At 39.4% G+C, this 17883-nt stretch overlaps 1 protein-coding gene across 7 annotated transcripts in view; it reads left to right on the top strand.

The window, feature by feature from the left end:
• The window catches only part of SLMAP (sarcolemma associated protein), a 179904-nt gene extending 163182 nt beyond the window's left edge, over window positions 1–16722 (top strand). For 5 of the 7 annotated variants that reach the window (XM_025375703.1, XM_025375702.1, XM_025375701.1 and 2 more), the window contains 3 exons: window positions 3795–3966; window positions 9760–9894; window positions 14153–16027. In XM_025375703.1, coding sequence (XP_025231488.1) covers window positions 3795–3966; window positions 9760–9894; window positions 14153–14245 — 400 coding nt within the window. In that variant the 3' untranslated portion in view covers window positions 14246–16027. Of the gene's footprint in view, window positions 1–3794; window positions 3967–9759; window positions 9895–12731; window positions 12822–14152 lie in introns of all 7 variants that reach the window. The other 2 variants (XM_025375705.1, XM_025375706.1) reach the window with 2 other exon arrangements.
• The last annotated feature ends 1161 nt before the right edge of the window (window positions 16723–17883 follow it).

Genomic DNA, 17883 nt, shown 5'->3' with positions numbered 1-17883 from the left:
CACCACAATATGCCATATTTAAGTTTAAAATGGGTTTATTCCAACTGGTGTGGACAACATTATGAAACTCCATCTCTTCAAAAAATACAACAAATTAACCTGGCCTGGTGGCAAGTGCCTATAGTCCCAGCTACTCAGGAGGCTGAGGTGGGAGGATTACTTGAGCCCAGGAGGTGGGGACTGCAATAAGCCATGATCACACCTCTGTAGTCTAGCCTGGGCAACAGAGCCAGTCCCTGTCTCAAGAAAACATAAATAAAAATAAAAACAAATGTTTTACATTGTTTATAAGACATAAAAAACTTTGTAAAAGCAATTCCAAAATATGAATGGGACAAAATAAAGGTCAAAACTATAAATATATGTATATGATATATATCATATATGAAATATATATGAGATCTGTACATATCTCATATATATCTATATACATAAATTTATTTATTTATTTTGAGATGGAGTTTTGCTCTTTTGGCCCAGGCTAGAGATTAGTGGCACGATCTCAGCTCACCGCAACCTCTACCTGCTGGGGTCAAGCAATTCTCCTGCCTCAGCCTCCTGAGTAACTTGGATTACAGGCACGTGCCACCATGTCCACCTAATTTTGTATTTTTAGTAGAGACGGGGTTTCTCCATGTTGTCAGACTGGTCTCGAACTCCCAACCTCAGGTGATCTGCCCGCCTGGGCCTCCCAAAGTGCTGGGATTACAGGCATGAGCCACCACGCTCGGCTCATAAATTTTTTTTGTTGTTTGTTTGTTTGTTTGTTTTTTGTTTGAGGCAGAGTCACATTCAGTTGCCCAGGCTGGAGTGCAGTGGCATGATCTCAGCTCACTGCAACCTCCACCTCCCTGGTTCAAGCAATTGTCCTGCCTCAGCCTCCCAAGTAGCTGGGATTACAGGCATGCACCACCACGCCTGGCTGACTTTTTTTTGTATTTTTAGTAGAGATGGAGTTTCACTCTGTTGACCAGCCTGGTCTCGAGCTCCTGACCTCAAGTGATCTACCCGCGTTGGCCTCCCAAACTGCTGGGATTACAGGTGTAAGCCACCACACCTGGACTATATATAAAATTAAGGAGGCTAGGTGGAATGACACACTCCTGTGATCCCAGCTACCCAGGCGGCTGAAGCAACATGATCACTTAAGCCCAGGAGGTCAAAGGTAGTGAGCTGTGATCACACCACAGCACCCCAACCTGGGCAACAGAGCAAGACTCTATCTTAAAAAAAAAAAAAGAAAAGAAATTGAGGAATGAATTGATTATCTGTATAACAGCACATTTGAACAAATTGTTTGGTATGAAGTGTGTATAAGATTATGATACAGATACCCAAGTTCTTTACATTTAGAATACATTAAGATCCTAATAAATCCATTTAGTTTAATAATCTATCAAGCAAGAAATACCATTGTTTGATTGCCACTGTTGCTTATCTTGTTGTTTTGAAATTATTTATTTATTTATTTATTTATTTTTGAGACAGAGTCTTAATCTCTTGCCCAGGCTGGAGTGCAGTGACACAATCTTGGCTCACTGCAGCCTCCGCCTCCTGGGTTCAAGCAATTCTCCTGCCTCAGCCTCCTGAGTAGCTGGGATTATAGGTGTGTGCCACCATGCCTGGCTAATTTTTGTATTTCTGGTAGAGAGGGGGTTTCACCATGTTGGTCAGGCTGGTCTCAAACTCCTGACCTTGGCCTCCCAAAGTGCTGGGATTACAGGCGTGAGCCACTGCCCTCGGCCAAAATTATTGATATTTTAAAGATTTAGGCTAGATCCCTTATTTTTAAGATGTGATTAATTGGAATCTAGCAGACTCTTAAATACTGTTTTCAATTTTTTCAAATTTTAAGTGTTGAGAAGCAAGCCTACAAACTACTAGTGAGTAGAAGCATATGGTTTAAAAACATTAGGCCCCAGAAAGGGGCCTATAAGTCATTGGTCAGATCATCTACCTAAACTCACATAAAGTATTTAAGGCAGATTAATTCTTTTTTTTTTTTTTTTTTTGAGACAGAGTCTCGCTCTGTCGTCCAGGTCCAGGTTAGAGGGCAGTGGCGCGATCTCGGCTCACTGCCAGCTCCACCTCCTGGGTTCACGCCATTCTCCTGCCTCAGCCTCCGGAGTAGCTGGGACTACAGGTGCCCACCACCACACCCGGCTAATTTTTTTGTATTTTTAGTAGAGATGGGGTTTCACCATGTTAGCCAGGATGGTCTCGATCTCTTGATCTCGTGATCCGCCCGTCTCGGCCTCCCAAAGTGCTGGGATTACAGGTGTGAGCCATTGCACCCAGCCTAATTCTTTTTCTTAAACTTTTCTGATGCCCTAAATTTGCTTGATAAGCCTCCCCAGCATTTAAGTAGTATTTAGAAGCTAGTCTTCCTTTACAGCATCTTATGTGCCATTTAATTGCTAGCTATATTGACTTGACAACATCAGACCCACCCCAAAGTATCTGTGAAGCGTACAATCAAAATGGGATTCAGACTCTGTAGTAGTTCAGTTACAGTAGTGAGTCTGATTCTTGAATGATCCATTCTGAAAGATGTAAAACTGTCACCTTGAAAACCTTATACTCCTTTAGCTATTTATGGGAGCCAAATTCCCTAACACAGCTATACTGTGCAGACCTTTTATTCTCTGTTGTCTGGGCTGTGGAAGAAGGAATTGAAGACGGAATTTCTGTTCACACATATCAAGCTGTTTTCCGCGTATGTTGTAAGTCAGATTTTTTTAACATCAAGTTATAAAAGTGATCATAGAGACTGTGGTGGCTCAACGCCTGTAATCTCAGCACTCTGGGAGCCGAGGCGGACAGATCACCTGAGGTCAGGAGTTTGAGACCAGCCTGACCAACATGGAAAAACTTTGTCACTACTAAAAATATAAAATTAGCCGGCCATGGTGGCGCGTGCCTGTAATCCCAGCTACTCGGGAGGCTGAGGCAGGAAAATCGCTTGAACCCGGGAGGCGGAGGTTGCAGTGAGCTGAGATCATGCCATTGCACTCCAGCCTGGGCAACAAGAGTGAAACGCTGTCTCAAAAAACACAAAGGTAATCATAGAATTTATTAACCTTGGGAATAGCCTCAGAAGTTAATGATTCAATCCTGTTACTTGGCAGTGAAGGGCACTGAGACTCTCGTTGTGTTAGTTATGTATATATTACATGGTATCTTGTATAGGTCTAAGAGCTCAGAAAGTGTTTATTCTGAAAATGAAATGTACCAGTTAAGTGACTTGCTTAACATCCCCCAGCTAAATAGTGGCAGAGCTCGGGGTGTAGAACTCAGCCTCCTACTTCTTTGTCTTATGCTCTTTTCTCAATTTGGTGTGTCTTCTCATTTGAACAGGTTTATCTTTACTTGAATTAGCAGTGACTCCTAAGCTTTAAGTTTCTGACCCCCATTCTATTTGTCAAGTATTTAAACTTACAAGAAATTGTTGAAATATGTGTGTTCTTTTCCTGTAGAAGACCTATACTGAATCTTTTTATGATGAAATTAATACAATTTGATACAACAAAATATACAGTTAATTACCTCCTATTTCTGTTTTTAAAATTTCAACCTTTGTGTATACTTGATGGGACACACCTTTAAGCTTGTAATTTTTTAGTGTTTTGATGGTTTTTGCTTATTGAATGAAAATATTTCATTCTTTTTTATACTTTTCTTTTTTTTCTCTGAAATCCACTCTATCCCTTCTAGTGAAATGTATAAGAAACTGGACTTCCTTCTGTGTCCAGTTTCTACCTGTGAATAACTATCTGTCAATATTTATATTGCAGTTCTCAGAAGCAGAGTTTAGAGCTTACCAGTGATCTCAGCATCCTTCAAATGTCTAGGAAAGAACTTGAGAATCAAGTCGGATCCTTAAAAGAACAGCATCTTCGGGATTCAGCTGACTTAAAAACTCTTCTCAGTAAGGCTGAAAACCAAGCAAAGGATGTACAGAAAGAGGTAAAGCGAAAAGACATTATGAGCCCAATTATGGTTGGACTTAAAGCCAAAAGCAAATCAGATATCCATGCTAGTTAGAATTAAAGGGAAGCAGAAGTCACATTACCTATCACAAAATTGATACTTGGAACCTCTCTGCTTGGTGATTTCTAGCTGTGTATCATGGTCCATTTATAGAGAATTCTTCAGTAGGGTTGGTGTCAGAAATACAATATACAAAACCACATTTTAATTTTTCTCTACCAGTTAATTATATGAGAAACCCTTTGTCCCAGGTCTCTTGATCTATTTAACTTTCAAAGAGAGTATCATATGTAACTTAGCATACTTTTGGAAAGCAAACTGAGGCCATACTCTAATGCTATCTGAACCCCTCAGGTAAATATGGCCTGAAAAGTTACTTAAAATTCACCTCATAGCCAGGCAGCCAGCCAAACACATGTTCTGTGGCCTTTTACTTTCTTCTCCCACCCCCTTTTCACCTTATTCATAAATGTGCGTGCTCACTTTTCGTGTCATTCTGCTTAAAACCTTAAATTGAGTGGCTTTTTAAAAACTTGTGTTGAAGTCATAACAATTAACTTTGGAACAGAAACCCTACCCAATTTCTTCCTGAGCAAGAGAGGTGTATTTCACTTCCCAAAGCCTTGAAGTTGACAGCAGGGCAGTAAGAGCTGCCTTCAGTCCTGCTGGCCTCATACCACTCCCTGCATTAACTCCTGGCCAGCTCTGGGAATGGAGAAGCCTGATACAACTTGATCTACAGATCAGGGACCACCCCAGTTGTAGACTTTCTTAAAAGGATTCTTTATGAATTAGAAGGAAGTTGAAGACAACTCTTTGTCTTTAATAATGAACTTTCCCAAAGTTGTTTCTAGAAGATCTGCTTAATCAATGCAGTTTTTCTTTGCACTTTTCTTTCCTTGTAGTGTCCTGAATTTGGCAATGATTGTTCTTCTGTCTTCATGTTTGTTCCTAATGAAAAGAAATACTGTAACATTTTTTATTTTCTTGTAGACATATTGATTTTGTAATGTGTTCGTTTTTACCTTACTAAAGATATGTGTTTTAGAAGAAATCTCATTTTATTTGGTTGGAACACAAATTTTGTCCAAAGTAAATATCTTAGTATTTAATACTGTAAGCACTTTGTGTCCTTCCAGTCCATATGCCATAGTTCTTTCAAACTCTGGGAAGAATGCTGTGGTTGGAAGATTATTCTGTTGTATGTTACTATGAATGCATTAGCCATTTTGTTGCATTATTTGTTTGCCTGTTTTTGGTCACTGAGTAATCGGTGCAAAATGCTTTAACTGTTTCCACAAATGGCAGTGGCATGTTGTCACAGCATCTAAATTGTTGATAGTCTTGGATTGCATTAAATGCAGCACATTTAAAAATATGTCTGATCTTGTCAGTATGTTTCTTTTCTATTTTCTTGTTCACTGTTTTCCATTGTGAAATGATGTGTAGTCATCATACTCCTTTGTAATGTGAAATTGCTCTTTGTTTGTCCAGATGTTAACATGTTGGATACTATATACTATAGTTTAGTTATAGTTGTATACTATAACTAAAATGTTCTTTAATGTGGTTCTTATCTCTGTGTAATCCACTGCAAATGAATTATTGCCTTTTATTAATGCACATATATTTCCCTTCAACATTTCCCCTTTGTTCTCCTTTCTCTCATAGAATCATGCTTAATATGCACAGTATCTAATTATGTATTTTCAGCACTGTAACAGACTAAAATATTACAAGCTAAGCAAGCCCAGATACGATTCTTTTTATGAAGAAGAACCAAAGGTGTTGGTAATATTGTGTGATATTTCCCTCTTAATCAGGACCAAGCTCATTTGTCACCTCAGAGTTAGAAAGCAAGATGGAGCAAAAATGATAGCCAAGCAAGGCTGCAGTAGGTGACCTTTGTTGTACAAATTGAAATTTATATATGTGGCGACTTTTATATAAATATTAAACAAAGAAAAAGTACATGCAAAAAGTAAATCTTGTCTGGGCGCCATGGCTCATGCCTATAATCCCAGCACTTTGGGAGGCCAAGGCGGGCAGCTCATCTGAGGTCAGGACCAGCCTGACCAATATGATGAAACCCCGTCTATACTAAAAATACAAAAATTAGCCAGGCATGATGGCATGCGCCTGTAATCCCAGCTACTCAGGAGGCTGAGACAGGAGAATTGCTTGAACCCCGGGGGCGGAGGTTGCAGTGAGCTGAGATTGCACTCCAGCCATTGGACTCCAGCCTGGGCAACAAGAGCAAAACTCCATCTCAGGAAAAAAAAAAAAAAAAAAGTGAATCTTAATCCTCAGTATTAAAAGAAAATAATGATGTATCATCTTTATATTTGACTTTAGAAAGCGTCACTATATTTTAATTTAGTAGGAATATCTATAATTTAAGAATTTATAGGCCAGGCACAGTGGCTCACTCCTGTAATCCCAGCACTTTGGGAGGCCAAGGTGGGCAGATCACCTGAGGTCGGGAGTTCAAGACCAGCCTGACCAATATGATGAAACCCCGTCTATACTAAAAATACAAAAATTAGCCAGGCTTGATGGTATGCGCCTGTAATCCCAGCTACTCAGGAGGCTGAGACAGGAGAATCGCTTTGAATCCAGGAGGTGGAGGTTGCGGTGAGCCGAGATCGCGCCATTGCACTCCAGCCTAGGCAACAAGAATGAAACTCTGTCTCAAAAAAAAAAAAAAATTCATAAAACATTGAGCACATAGTCCACCCTGTAAAGACTGACTCAAGAGAGTTATTTGGCTTTACCTTCTTGCCGTGGGGCCAGAGTCCTTGCCACCCCTTCACATGCTGGAGGTGAACAACAGGATCCCCCTGGTTGAGCTGCCTTCCTGTGGCTCTGCTTCACAACTCCTGGAATGGAGAAATAAGTGCTTTGGTACACAGGGCAGACTGGAAGTAAGAATGGTGGAAAAGGAAAGTAAGAGAAAACTTGTCAACAAAGCACTCTTTCCTTATTCTTTATTGGTCCCTGTTAAGAATCAGATCATGGGTTATTGAGAATTTATCATGTTCCAATTTGCAGAAACTAGTGTAGGTACAGTGACTTTGCCTTGGCAATATGCCAGTAATCTTCTGCCTTCTGGAAGGAAGTCCACAGATCTTCACATCAACTGAAGAAAGCTGTCATAAAGCCCGTGAATTGTACTCCTTTAGTTCATTCTCTGGCATACTATCCAGGCTTGTTGTGGGAATGTTGTTAGGTAACAGGGAGTGTCTTTCATATTTTACTCTCCTCTCTGTACCCATATCTTTCTTCTCTTTTTCTGGTGACCTCTATGTTGACCCTAAGCCCCATCTCTCTTGTCTAATGTTTTTATACATTTACATTCCTTCTTAATATTTATCTTTGTTGAGCATGATGATGGGCTCCTAATTAGTAATTCCAAGGTATTTACATTTTTCAGAGGCATATAAAGGTTTCCTTTACTGAAGAATTTCTGGGATATAGGTAGAGAGGAACTGGAAGCTTTCTACCCTCATAAACTACCTTTAGGGACAAGGAGGAACCTTTCTGGTATACTTTACCCATGGTATATCTATTTTATATTCAATCCTTGTCTATCTTCCTTCTAAAACCTTCAGAGATGGCAGAATAGGGCCAGGTGTGGTGATTCACGCCTGTAATCCCAGCATTTTGGGAGACTGAGGTGGTCAGGCATTCGAGACCAGCCTGGCCAACAAGGTGAAACCCCATCTTTAATAAAAATACAAAAAAATTAGCCAGGCATAGTGGTGCATGCTTGTAAGCCCAGCTGTACCGGGGACTGAGGCACAAGAATCCCTTGAACCCAGGAGGTGGAGGTTGCAGTGAGCCAGGATCATACCACTGCATTCCAGCCTGGGTGACAGAGTGAGACTCCGTCTAAAAAAAGAGACAGATGGCAGAGTGAGGTAGTGGAAGTGGAGACAAAGGCACAGCCAGTAGCAGAACAATCTCTGCTCTTTGACTGTGAGCCCAGCTTGTGTGTAAGATGTAGTATCTAGAAGTGGAACCAGTCTAGAATTTCAGCCTCCAGGCACCATTTAAAGTACGGGTAAGCCATATTATGTTTCATATTGGTCTCACCTTTAAAAGGCAGATGGTCTTTAAAAGGATGTGACTCTATGTGAAAGGCAAAGTATATACAGTAAATTGTTTTCCGGAGCAGAAAATGGCAAGTTTTGCTATTTAAAAACTTCTACCAGAAACAGGCGGGGCATGGTGACTCATGCCTGTCATCCCAGCACTTTGGGAGACCAAAGCAGGCAGATCACCCTAGACCAGGAGTTCAAGACCCGCCTGGCCAACATGGTGAAACTCCGTTTCTACTAAAAGTACAAAACATAGCCAGACGTGGCGGCAGGTGCCCGTAATCCCAGCTACTCAGGAGGCTGAGATAGGAGAATCACTTCAACCTGGGAGGCGGTGGTTTCAATGAGCTGAGATCACACCGCTCCACTCCAGCCTGCGTGACAGAGCTAGACTCCGTCTCAAAAAATAAATACATAAAATAAAAATAAAATGTCTATCAGAAACGGATTTTTTTAAATGACTTTTAGTTGATAACCTAAGTTTTTTTTGTTTTGTTTTGTTTTTTGAGATGATGGAGTTTTACTCTTATTGCCCAGGCTAGAGTGCAGTGGTGCAATATCAGCTCACTGCAACCTCCACCTCCCGGGTTCAAGCGATTCTCCAGCCTCAGCCTCCCAAGTAGCTGGGATTACAGGCATGTGCCACCATGCCTGGCTAATTTTGTATTTTTAGTAGAGATGGGGTTTTGCCACGTTGGCCAGGCTAGTCTCGAACTCCTGACCTCAAGTGATCCGCCCACCTTGGCCTCCCAAAGTGCTGGGATTACAGATGTGAGCAACCGTGCACAGCCGATGCCTGTTTTAAGTGGAGAAATAGAAATTTCCCAATCATAGTGGTGGGTACTTCAGATACATTTCTTTGCTTCATCTGCCTAGAAAATTCACTTATCCAGAACACTTTAATACCCAGTAATGCTGGGTAAAGGGAAACCTATAGGGAATTAATACTTTTTACTTCAAGACTGAAATAGTTTGGCTGACACTCCTTACCAGGATATAAACTCAGGCTTCCTAACGTTGGCTATGGAATTTTTCTTCACCTGCTTTTCTTTTGCTCAGTTTGAAATTTTCCTTTTTTCCTATAATTCACTTGGTGGGAAAAGTGATCCTTTATATTAAAAACAGATGACAAAATGGTGATTACTCTTAATTTTTTTTAACTCCAGGGCCAGAAAATTCTTACATAGAATAAAGTCAACATTAAAGACTTTTTTTTTTTTTTGAGATGGAGTCTCCCTCTGTCACCCAGGCTGCAGTGCACAGTGGCACTATCTTGGCTCACTGCAACCTCTGCCTCCCAGGTTCAAGCAATTCTCCTGTCTCAGCCTCCTGAGGAGTAGCTGGGATTACAGGCATGCGCCACCACACCCAGCTAATTTTTGTATTTTTGGTAGAGATGGGATTTCTCCATGTTGGTCAGGCTGATCTCAAACTCCTAACCTCGTGGTCCGCCCACTTTGGCCTGCCAGAGTGCTGGGATTACAGGCGTGAGCCACCGCGCTCAGCCAAAAGACTTCTTATGAGTGCAAGTTATTCCTCCTTAAACAAAAAGACTTGACTTTGGTGTTCCAGGTGACTAAATAGGGTCTGGCATATAAGCCTGACTAGAACCATAACTTCATACCCATTTTAAGTTGAATCTGCACACTTTTTTTTTCTTTGCCTTTAGTATGAAAAGACACAGACTGTACTCTCAGAACTGAAGTTGAAGTTTGAAATGACTGAGCAGGAAAAGCAGTCAATCACAGATGAGCTCAAACAGTGTAAAAACAACCTGAAGCTGCTCCGAGAGAAAGGAAATAATGTAAGTCTTTGCAAACTTGGCTTAGCTTTGATTGAGAGGCACATGAGAGATTGAAATTGATTTTCAGAGGAGTTTATCACTGATTTGTGAAGCAAATGGTACAAATGAAATAGGCTTTTCATTATGAAATTCCATGATAGAATCACTGTGCTGTCAGATTTTTAAGTAAGAATTTGTGCCTTTAACCTATACCCCTAGAAGAGCCTCGGGACTGCCTGGAGGAAGAGTCTTGTTTGCAATAAAGCAGCTTGCCTAAGAACTGTCAGCTTTTCCCAGATGAGTCTGAAGCTCTGTCACTAAGCTATCATCTGGCTCTTATTTCTCCCCTGCTGGGAAATGAAGCACTGTACCACCAGGGATCCATTTAAGACAGAGTAGTATATGTTGTTCTTATACCAATAATGTTCTCACTGAGGCACAGTTTCTAAAAAGCTTAATGTCTCTTTGTCATTATGTAAATATTAGAAAATATTTAGTGAGTTTCTGTAGTCCCATGAGAGAGGGGGAGAGATGAACATTTTGGTGTAAATTGAGTTTAATATTTTTTTGTTTTTCATTTGCTAGAAAGACAGATGGTCTTTAAAAAGATACTATACTAAATAAATGTTGTGTTGTACGTTTGGTGATCGTTACCTTTGTGGGCCCTGATAGATGTTTAGTGTGGTTGGTTGTGCTCTGACTTATTTAAAACCACTGTCATGGCTTGGACACTGCAGTGTGCGTGAGCCACATACTTCCTATGGAGGAAGCCACTCTGCTTACCTTGAAGCACAAGTACAAAAGAGTGATGTTGCATGGCCATCCTGTTACTCATTTGCACACAGAATGCTCATGAGTTGCGTCCAACTGTCCTTTGCTAAAGAAAGTCTTAGTTTGTAGATAATAAAGGCTTGCTGCTTAGGTAGAAGTCTTTTAGAAGTTGATGAACTGGGTGTGGAGGCTTTATGCTAAGGAAAATGGTTTGCATTTACTTTTTAAAATGTAGATTACATAACTCTTCTAAAATCAGATCACAGTGGTTTGATTACGTCTTTCTTTTGTGTTAATTCATATCCTTGGGATTTTGGAATTTCAGTCTACTGCTCAATAACCCATGAAGACATCTAGCATAATCAGAATGGATCCCCCCCGTACTATTTAGAACCTTTTCAAAAGTAACTTTGCTATTATTATTTATAGCTACAATTCACCTTAGGGGTGAATTTCCTTTTTTTGTGATATTGCACTTATGGTACTAAAATATCACTCTGTAATAACACTCATTGTAGCAATTTTCTTCCCATTTTAAAAATTATTATAATTATATTCTGGTAACATAATTGAAAGCCCTGAGAGTCAGCTGCCTTTTTTTTCTTTTTTTTTTTTTCTTTTTTTTTTTGGTTTGAGATGGAGTTTCACTCTTGCTGCCCAGGCTGGAGTGCAATGGCATGATCTCAGCTCACCGCAACATCCACCTCCCGGGTTCAAGCGATTCTCCTGCCTCAGCCTCCCAAATAGCTGGGATTACAGCATGCGCCACCACACCTGGCTAATTTTGTATTTTTAGTAGAAATGGGGTTTCTCCATGTTGGTCAGGCTGGGCTTGAACTCCCGACCTCAGATGATCTGCCCGCCTCGGCCTCCCAAAGTGCTGGGATTATAGGCGTGAGCCACCGCATCCAGCCCTGCCTGTCTTTATATATAACCAAACCTTTATTACATGTCAGATGTCTTGCCTGATTTAGGAAGCACTCATTGTCACAGGGCATTTATTTTTAAGCTTGAAAGCTGTATCATCTAATAAGCAAAAGAGCTTTGGTTGAAAAAAAAAAGATTTTGTTAGAGGCATAAAATAAACTTTAACCATTGCTAAGGGAGTACATTGTCAAATAATGGATTTCAGGTATCGAGCAAAAATAGTGTACTGTCAAGCAGAGAGCATCAGCTGATGGTGAAGTGTTGTCAGTGGTTTGTTTTTTGTTTTTTTGTTTTTTATTTTTTTGGAGACAGGGTCTTGCTCTGTCACCCAGGCTGGAGTGCAGTGGCGTGATCTCACCTCACTGCAGCCTTGACCTTCCCGGCTCAAGCAATCCTCCCACCTCAGCTTCCCAAGTAGCTGGAATTACAGACATGTGCCACCATGCTCAACTAATTTTTGTATTTTTTGTAGGGACAGGGTTTTGCCATGTGGCCCAGGCTGGTCTCGAACTCCTGGCCTTAAGCAATCTGCCCACCTCAGCTTGCCAAAGTGCTGGGATTACGGGCATGATCCACTACACCAACTTGCTCTGTCTTCATGTGCTATATTTCGTTAGAATGTTAGGTATACCCACATTGCCCATTGCCTTCAGCTGTGTTGTTTTTTTTTTTTTTAATGGAGTGTTACTCTGTCACCCGGTTTGGAGTGCAGTGGCGCTATCTCAGCTCACTGCAACCTCTGCCTCCTGGTTCAAGCGATTCTCCTGCCTTAGCCTCTGAAGTAGCTGGGATTACAGGCATGCACCACCATGCCTGGCTAACTTGTATTTTTAGTAGAGACAGCGTTTCACCATGTTGGCCAGGCTGGTCTCAAACTCCTGACCTCAGGTGATCCACCTGCCTCAGCCTCCCAAAGTGCTGGGATTACAGGCATTGAGCCTAGCTGTTCCTTTTAAACTGATAGTTTCCCAACTGGCACACCACAGTCTATCAGATTGTGTTAGATGTCTTTAAAATGTTTGAATCTGTGCAAAACCTGAGTGGTATACTTCTATTATTTCATTCTTTCTTTCCTATCTCCCACCCTACTGGGGTCTGAATCCTCTTATCTGATTATTTTCATAGCATAAAATGATTTTAATATGCCTTCCCTTCTTTAGCCTTCCATATTACAACCCGTCCCAGCCGTATTCATCGGCCTATTCCTGGCTTTCCTGTTTTGGTGTTTCGGTCCATTGTGGTAGAGAAAGGTACAAGCACTATTGTTGAGTCCTTGTCTGTTCGTCCCCGTCACCTTTTTGTGCCATATTTGTAATATAGTGCATGGCAAGAACACACAGGTATTTTGTTACCTGAAGCAAACCCTTCATTTAGTATGCCATGTATTTGTGTCATACCAATGAACTGAACAGTCAACTAATCCCGTAACTTTTTGTCTTGTTTACTTTGTAGTAATGCTAACCATGAGTTAATTCCAACCTAACCAGTTGTTAATATGCTTCCATTAACTGAGTCTTTATCTCTAGCAAACTGGAGTACACTATGAATTTCTGCAATATTAGTACCCTCTTTCCAATTATGTGTTTAATCAGATTTGAATGAAGAGTTTGCCTCCTTGAAGTTTTCAGCCAGCTTTCTTCCTCTTCCTCCTTATCCTCTTCCTTTTCATAGTGTAGATTTTCTTTGTTTCAACCCTTTGCCTGTTTATACTATGCCTATGAAGATGAAAAAGAATGAGATTAACATAATGAACCATTGGCTCACAATCTCAACCCCACTGTGTACTCGCAAGGATATAAACGTATCCCGTTTCTTTCTGAGCCCTGACCGCAACATCAGAATATTTCTTTAAAAACCAGTTTTTCTCAATAATACTCCTGGAATACAAGTAAGAATACAAGTCTCAATCAAAGCAAGTTGATCTTATAAAGCCCTCTAAAAGCTAGCAGGCAACAGCCCATCCATGCTTGTCTCTAACTGGCATGCATGTTAGTAGAGCATATGAGGTGATCATGTGACTATTACACTGAACAGAGTCTTTACCAGAATTGTCAGACAGGCAGGATCCCTAATGTTACTTCTCCATCTTGAACCCTGTTTGATTTTATCTTCTGTGGTTTCAAGTTAGAGAACCAAAGCCTAGACCATTATCACCTTAGCTACTATCCCCTCGCATACTGGTTCTTATCAATAAATAAACATTTTGGGCAGAAACATACTACAGGTGTCTGTATACATCAGTTATATTGGAATATATGGATACCAGAGTAAATAAAGCAGGCAGAGCCCACAAATTTTCTTAGAAGTCACTATTAGGTTTCAACTGTAACAAAGTTGAAAACTTCCCAGGACTTTCTTGGGATGTATTAGACTTCCAAATTGGTGGTCTGGCTATTATGGCTCTCCTCATACCTGCACTCCCTCACTTTTTTTTTTCTTTTCAAACTTTATTTTTATGATGCAAAAATAAGATTTTTCCAATATTCTGTTAAGTATTCAGGACTCTCTGGAACCAAGGGGTTAATAGGTATGAAAACAGAGGGGAGAATGTGATATTGACTCTTGGTTTCTTTCCACACAGAAACCCTGGCCCTGGATGCCCATGTTGGCTGCCCTGGTTGCAGTAACAGCCATCGTGCTGTACGTGCCAGGTCTGGCCAGAGCTTCTCCATGAGAGCGTTCCTTGAGTCCGTACACCGTCCTCCCTCTAGAAGCTGGCATCACACTCATGCTGGGGACAAACAGAACCATTTTCTTCCTCTTTACCTCTTAAAACAGCAGAAGTACAAGAATACAGCTGTAGGGTCATTGCTTTAAATTATATAAAATGTATCTGTCTATAAAGAAGATATAAAATTGTGACTTTATTCTACTGTAAGCAATAATTTGCTTGCAATTTTTCATGTAATTTTTAAATTAGTATGTTGAGATTCTGAATATTATGGTGGCCTAAAGTAGGCTTCTTGGTACACCAGATTATTTATAACATTAAATTTATGAGTATTTTACTCTGAATTCTGATGGCCAGATAATTCATTTTTCTGATTCGATAACTACCCAAACCAAACAACCAATACATACATGGGAAGAGAGGCCCTGTGTGCTCAGTGCCTATCAGTTCGAAATATATACACATATATATATATTTTTTACATATTTACGCCATTTTTACTCATTATAAAACCACTGAGCTATTGGGAACAAGACTTAGAGACAACTATTTGCGTGGATTTTTTTTTTAAGGAAAAATACATTTGGAAAATAAACTGTTATGGTGATACATTGGGGAATATGTGCACGCTTGTTCAGCCTTAATGTGACTTGAAGATGTGGAGGACATCAACTTTAAAAAACTTTCCATGAGAGTGTGTATTTTCTTGAGCAAACTGAAGAATATCTGGGAGCAAAAACGTAGTAATTATACAATTTCAGTGCAGTCAACCAAACTGTTGAGTCAATTGGAATGTAATTTATTAAACCTCATGTATTTAAAGAGATATTTTTCTTTAAAAGCCAAGTTACTTTCTCATATACAGCATTTTAGGAAGCATGATTTTTTTTTTCTGTCATCTATTCCTCCAAGCATGTTTAATTGAAGAAAGTATTAATATCTCTTTAGATAAGCTTGTATTGACCTAATTTGGTTTATGATGTGTCAGAGCTAATTCATGTTCAGGGTGAGCTGTTGTACCTACCAACAGATTTCCTGGTTGGGTATGCAAATGGTTATTTTCTTTTTATTGTTGTTAATTGGGACTTTTTGTTAATGAAATGCACTATTCCCAAGATATAGTGTTCTATGCACAATGAAGCACCTAAAAACACTGCTTGATGTTATAAATTTAAAACACAAGTGAAAGTTTAGCCATGGTTTTGTGCGGCATCATAGTTATGTCAATAAAGTTTATTTAGGTCTTAGAATATCCTAAAATATCACATAGTTAAATTTTTCAGTCAGTGAAGACCGGGAGGGAATGTCAGTGAATTGGCTTGAATGTTCTGTGGCAATCCACAGGTCTAGTCAAATATTGAAACAGGAGTTTAGGGTATAATTTGCCTTGTGATGTTTGGCAGTCACTGTTTATACTTTAAAGGTTATATTTTAAGCTGTTTGGGATTGCTGTTGGGAGGATCACTAGATTTATGGAGGAATTAGTCACAAATGACTTGTAGAAAATACTGTCATATAGTTCATTTCATCATTTTCTGTTGCAGGAAGCCACTCCACCACAGAATGCTAATATGCCAGTGGTACCCAGTACCTCTTGTATATAGGTTATTGCAAATATTGTTCTGAAATGCTTAACTTCAGAATTACATTTTTTAAAGTAAATAATTGTTTTAAATCTATTTTGTAAAGATATAAACTACAATAGAATTTCTGGAGTACAGATTAAACTATTTGCACTAACATACGTGATGTGCATGATTTAATAAAATAACTTTACTCTCCCTACGCATGTTTGAGTTGAATATCATTGAAGTGCTTAATGCTGACTCTACTATTGGGTTGTTAATAGTCTTCTCTTGAAATGACTCTTTATGCAACATAACATACATTTGGTATTCTTTGGGGTTTAAAAGAAAACACTTAGCTGTTTCCTCCAAGTTTTATTAGCCTTTTATTTAACTTACTGCCCTATTTTTTTCTCTTTTAATATGGTTATTGTTAAAATGAGAGTCACTTGCTAGACTGGTCTCTTTAAATGTAAGGTCTAGTATCAATACTTACTTCATTCAAGTGGAATAAATGGCTTTTTGTAGTTACTTCCAGTTTTCCTCAAGAATATAAGTAAGTCTGTTCATAAGCAATACCTTCAGTTTTGTTCAGCTCACTTCCAGGTTAAATAAAGAGTAGGATTATTCACTAGTAATAATAGAGTCATTAAGAAATATTAAGCATTGCAGCTAAAAATTGAACAACCCTATAATGATACATTTAAGAATTATTCAAAGGTGCTACGTGGCAGGGTCAGAAAATAAAAAGAACGTGGTGTTTGAAGCAAAACAGATCGGTATTGGCATCTTGGTTTTATCAGCTGTTGTTGCCTTGCACAAATCACATTTTCTCTGAGTCTCCATTTTCTCATTTATAACATGGGGAGAATAATACTTATATTTGTGGTAGTAGTGTGAACATTAAAAAGATAATGTATGTGAAGTACCATTCAAGTGGTGAATAAGTTTTTATGAGAATGTCATACTGAAAAAATATTGCAAATATTAAAGTTTTAGGTAAGCTAGTACATCTACTTTATTAAATGAATTGATTGACTCAACCATTCAGAATTTCTGTGTGTGAATGAGATATATGTGTAACATTATGAATCATGAGAAAGCATTATCACCTAGCTCAGTGTGTTGCCTTCATAGTTCACTCTTTTGGAAGTAATATGCTTGGTTTGGTGACGAACCAATTGCCCACAATGGTTTTGGAATTCCTGTCATTATTGCCTTTAGAGCTACTTTGAGTCACATGTGAAAACCATTCACATTGCCCTATAGTCAGAGGCTTTCGACCAAAACTAGTATTGCCTCCGTGATCTCTCACTTTAATCACTACACTTGACCAAAGTCTGGTGACTCTTGGCTGCTTCCAGTGACTATTTATCTACTATCAAAAGGATGGGAGTCTGCTACGAAAGAGAAAAAACCGCATACAAATCAACTGAGTTAAAACTGCAGCCTTGGCTGCAGATACAAAAATTAACCAGGTGTGGTGGTGGGTGCATGTAATTCCAGCTACTCAGGAGGCTGAGGCAGGAGAACTGCTTGAACCTGGGAGGCAGAGGTTGCAGTGAGCAGAGATCACACCACTGCATTCCAACCTGGGCGACAAGAGTGAAACTCCATCGCGAAAAAAAAATGCAGCCTTGCTCGTGACTTAAAAATGACAGCCTTGCTCCCAAAAGTTCACTTCTGGATAATTATTTTGAGAACATAATTATGTGCATAAAAATGTACTAGGACATGTAGTGCAGCATTTTTATCATAGTGACAGATAAACAACCTAAGTGGGTCATTGTTTAAATAAATTAATATTACCACTCTATAGATTACTGTGGTTACAAAGTATGTGGAAAGATACTCATACTATATTAAGTAAAAGAAAGAGGTTACCAGTGTAAAATAACCCTGGTTTTACAGAGGAAAAGAAATGTAAACATACAACGTATGTTTATAACAGGAGAACTTAGGAGGATTTATACCCAGACTGGTGGTAGTGGTTGTCTTTGTATGATTGTGGGTAAATTTAAATTCCCTTCCACCTTTATGATTTTTTCTTTTCTTTTCTTTTCTTTTTCTTTTTCT

Source organism: Theropithecus gelada, chromosome 2, assembly GCF_003255815.1.
Source record: "Theropithecus gelada isolate Dixy chromosome 2, Tgel_1.0, whole genome shotgun sequence".
NCBI lineage: Eukaryota > Metazoa > Chordata > Mammalia > Primates > Cercopithecidae > Theropithecus > Theropithecus gelada.
Note: the sequence above shows the minus strand (reverse complement) of the source record. Positions and strands in the feature narration are given on the sequence as shown.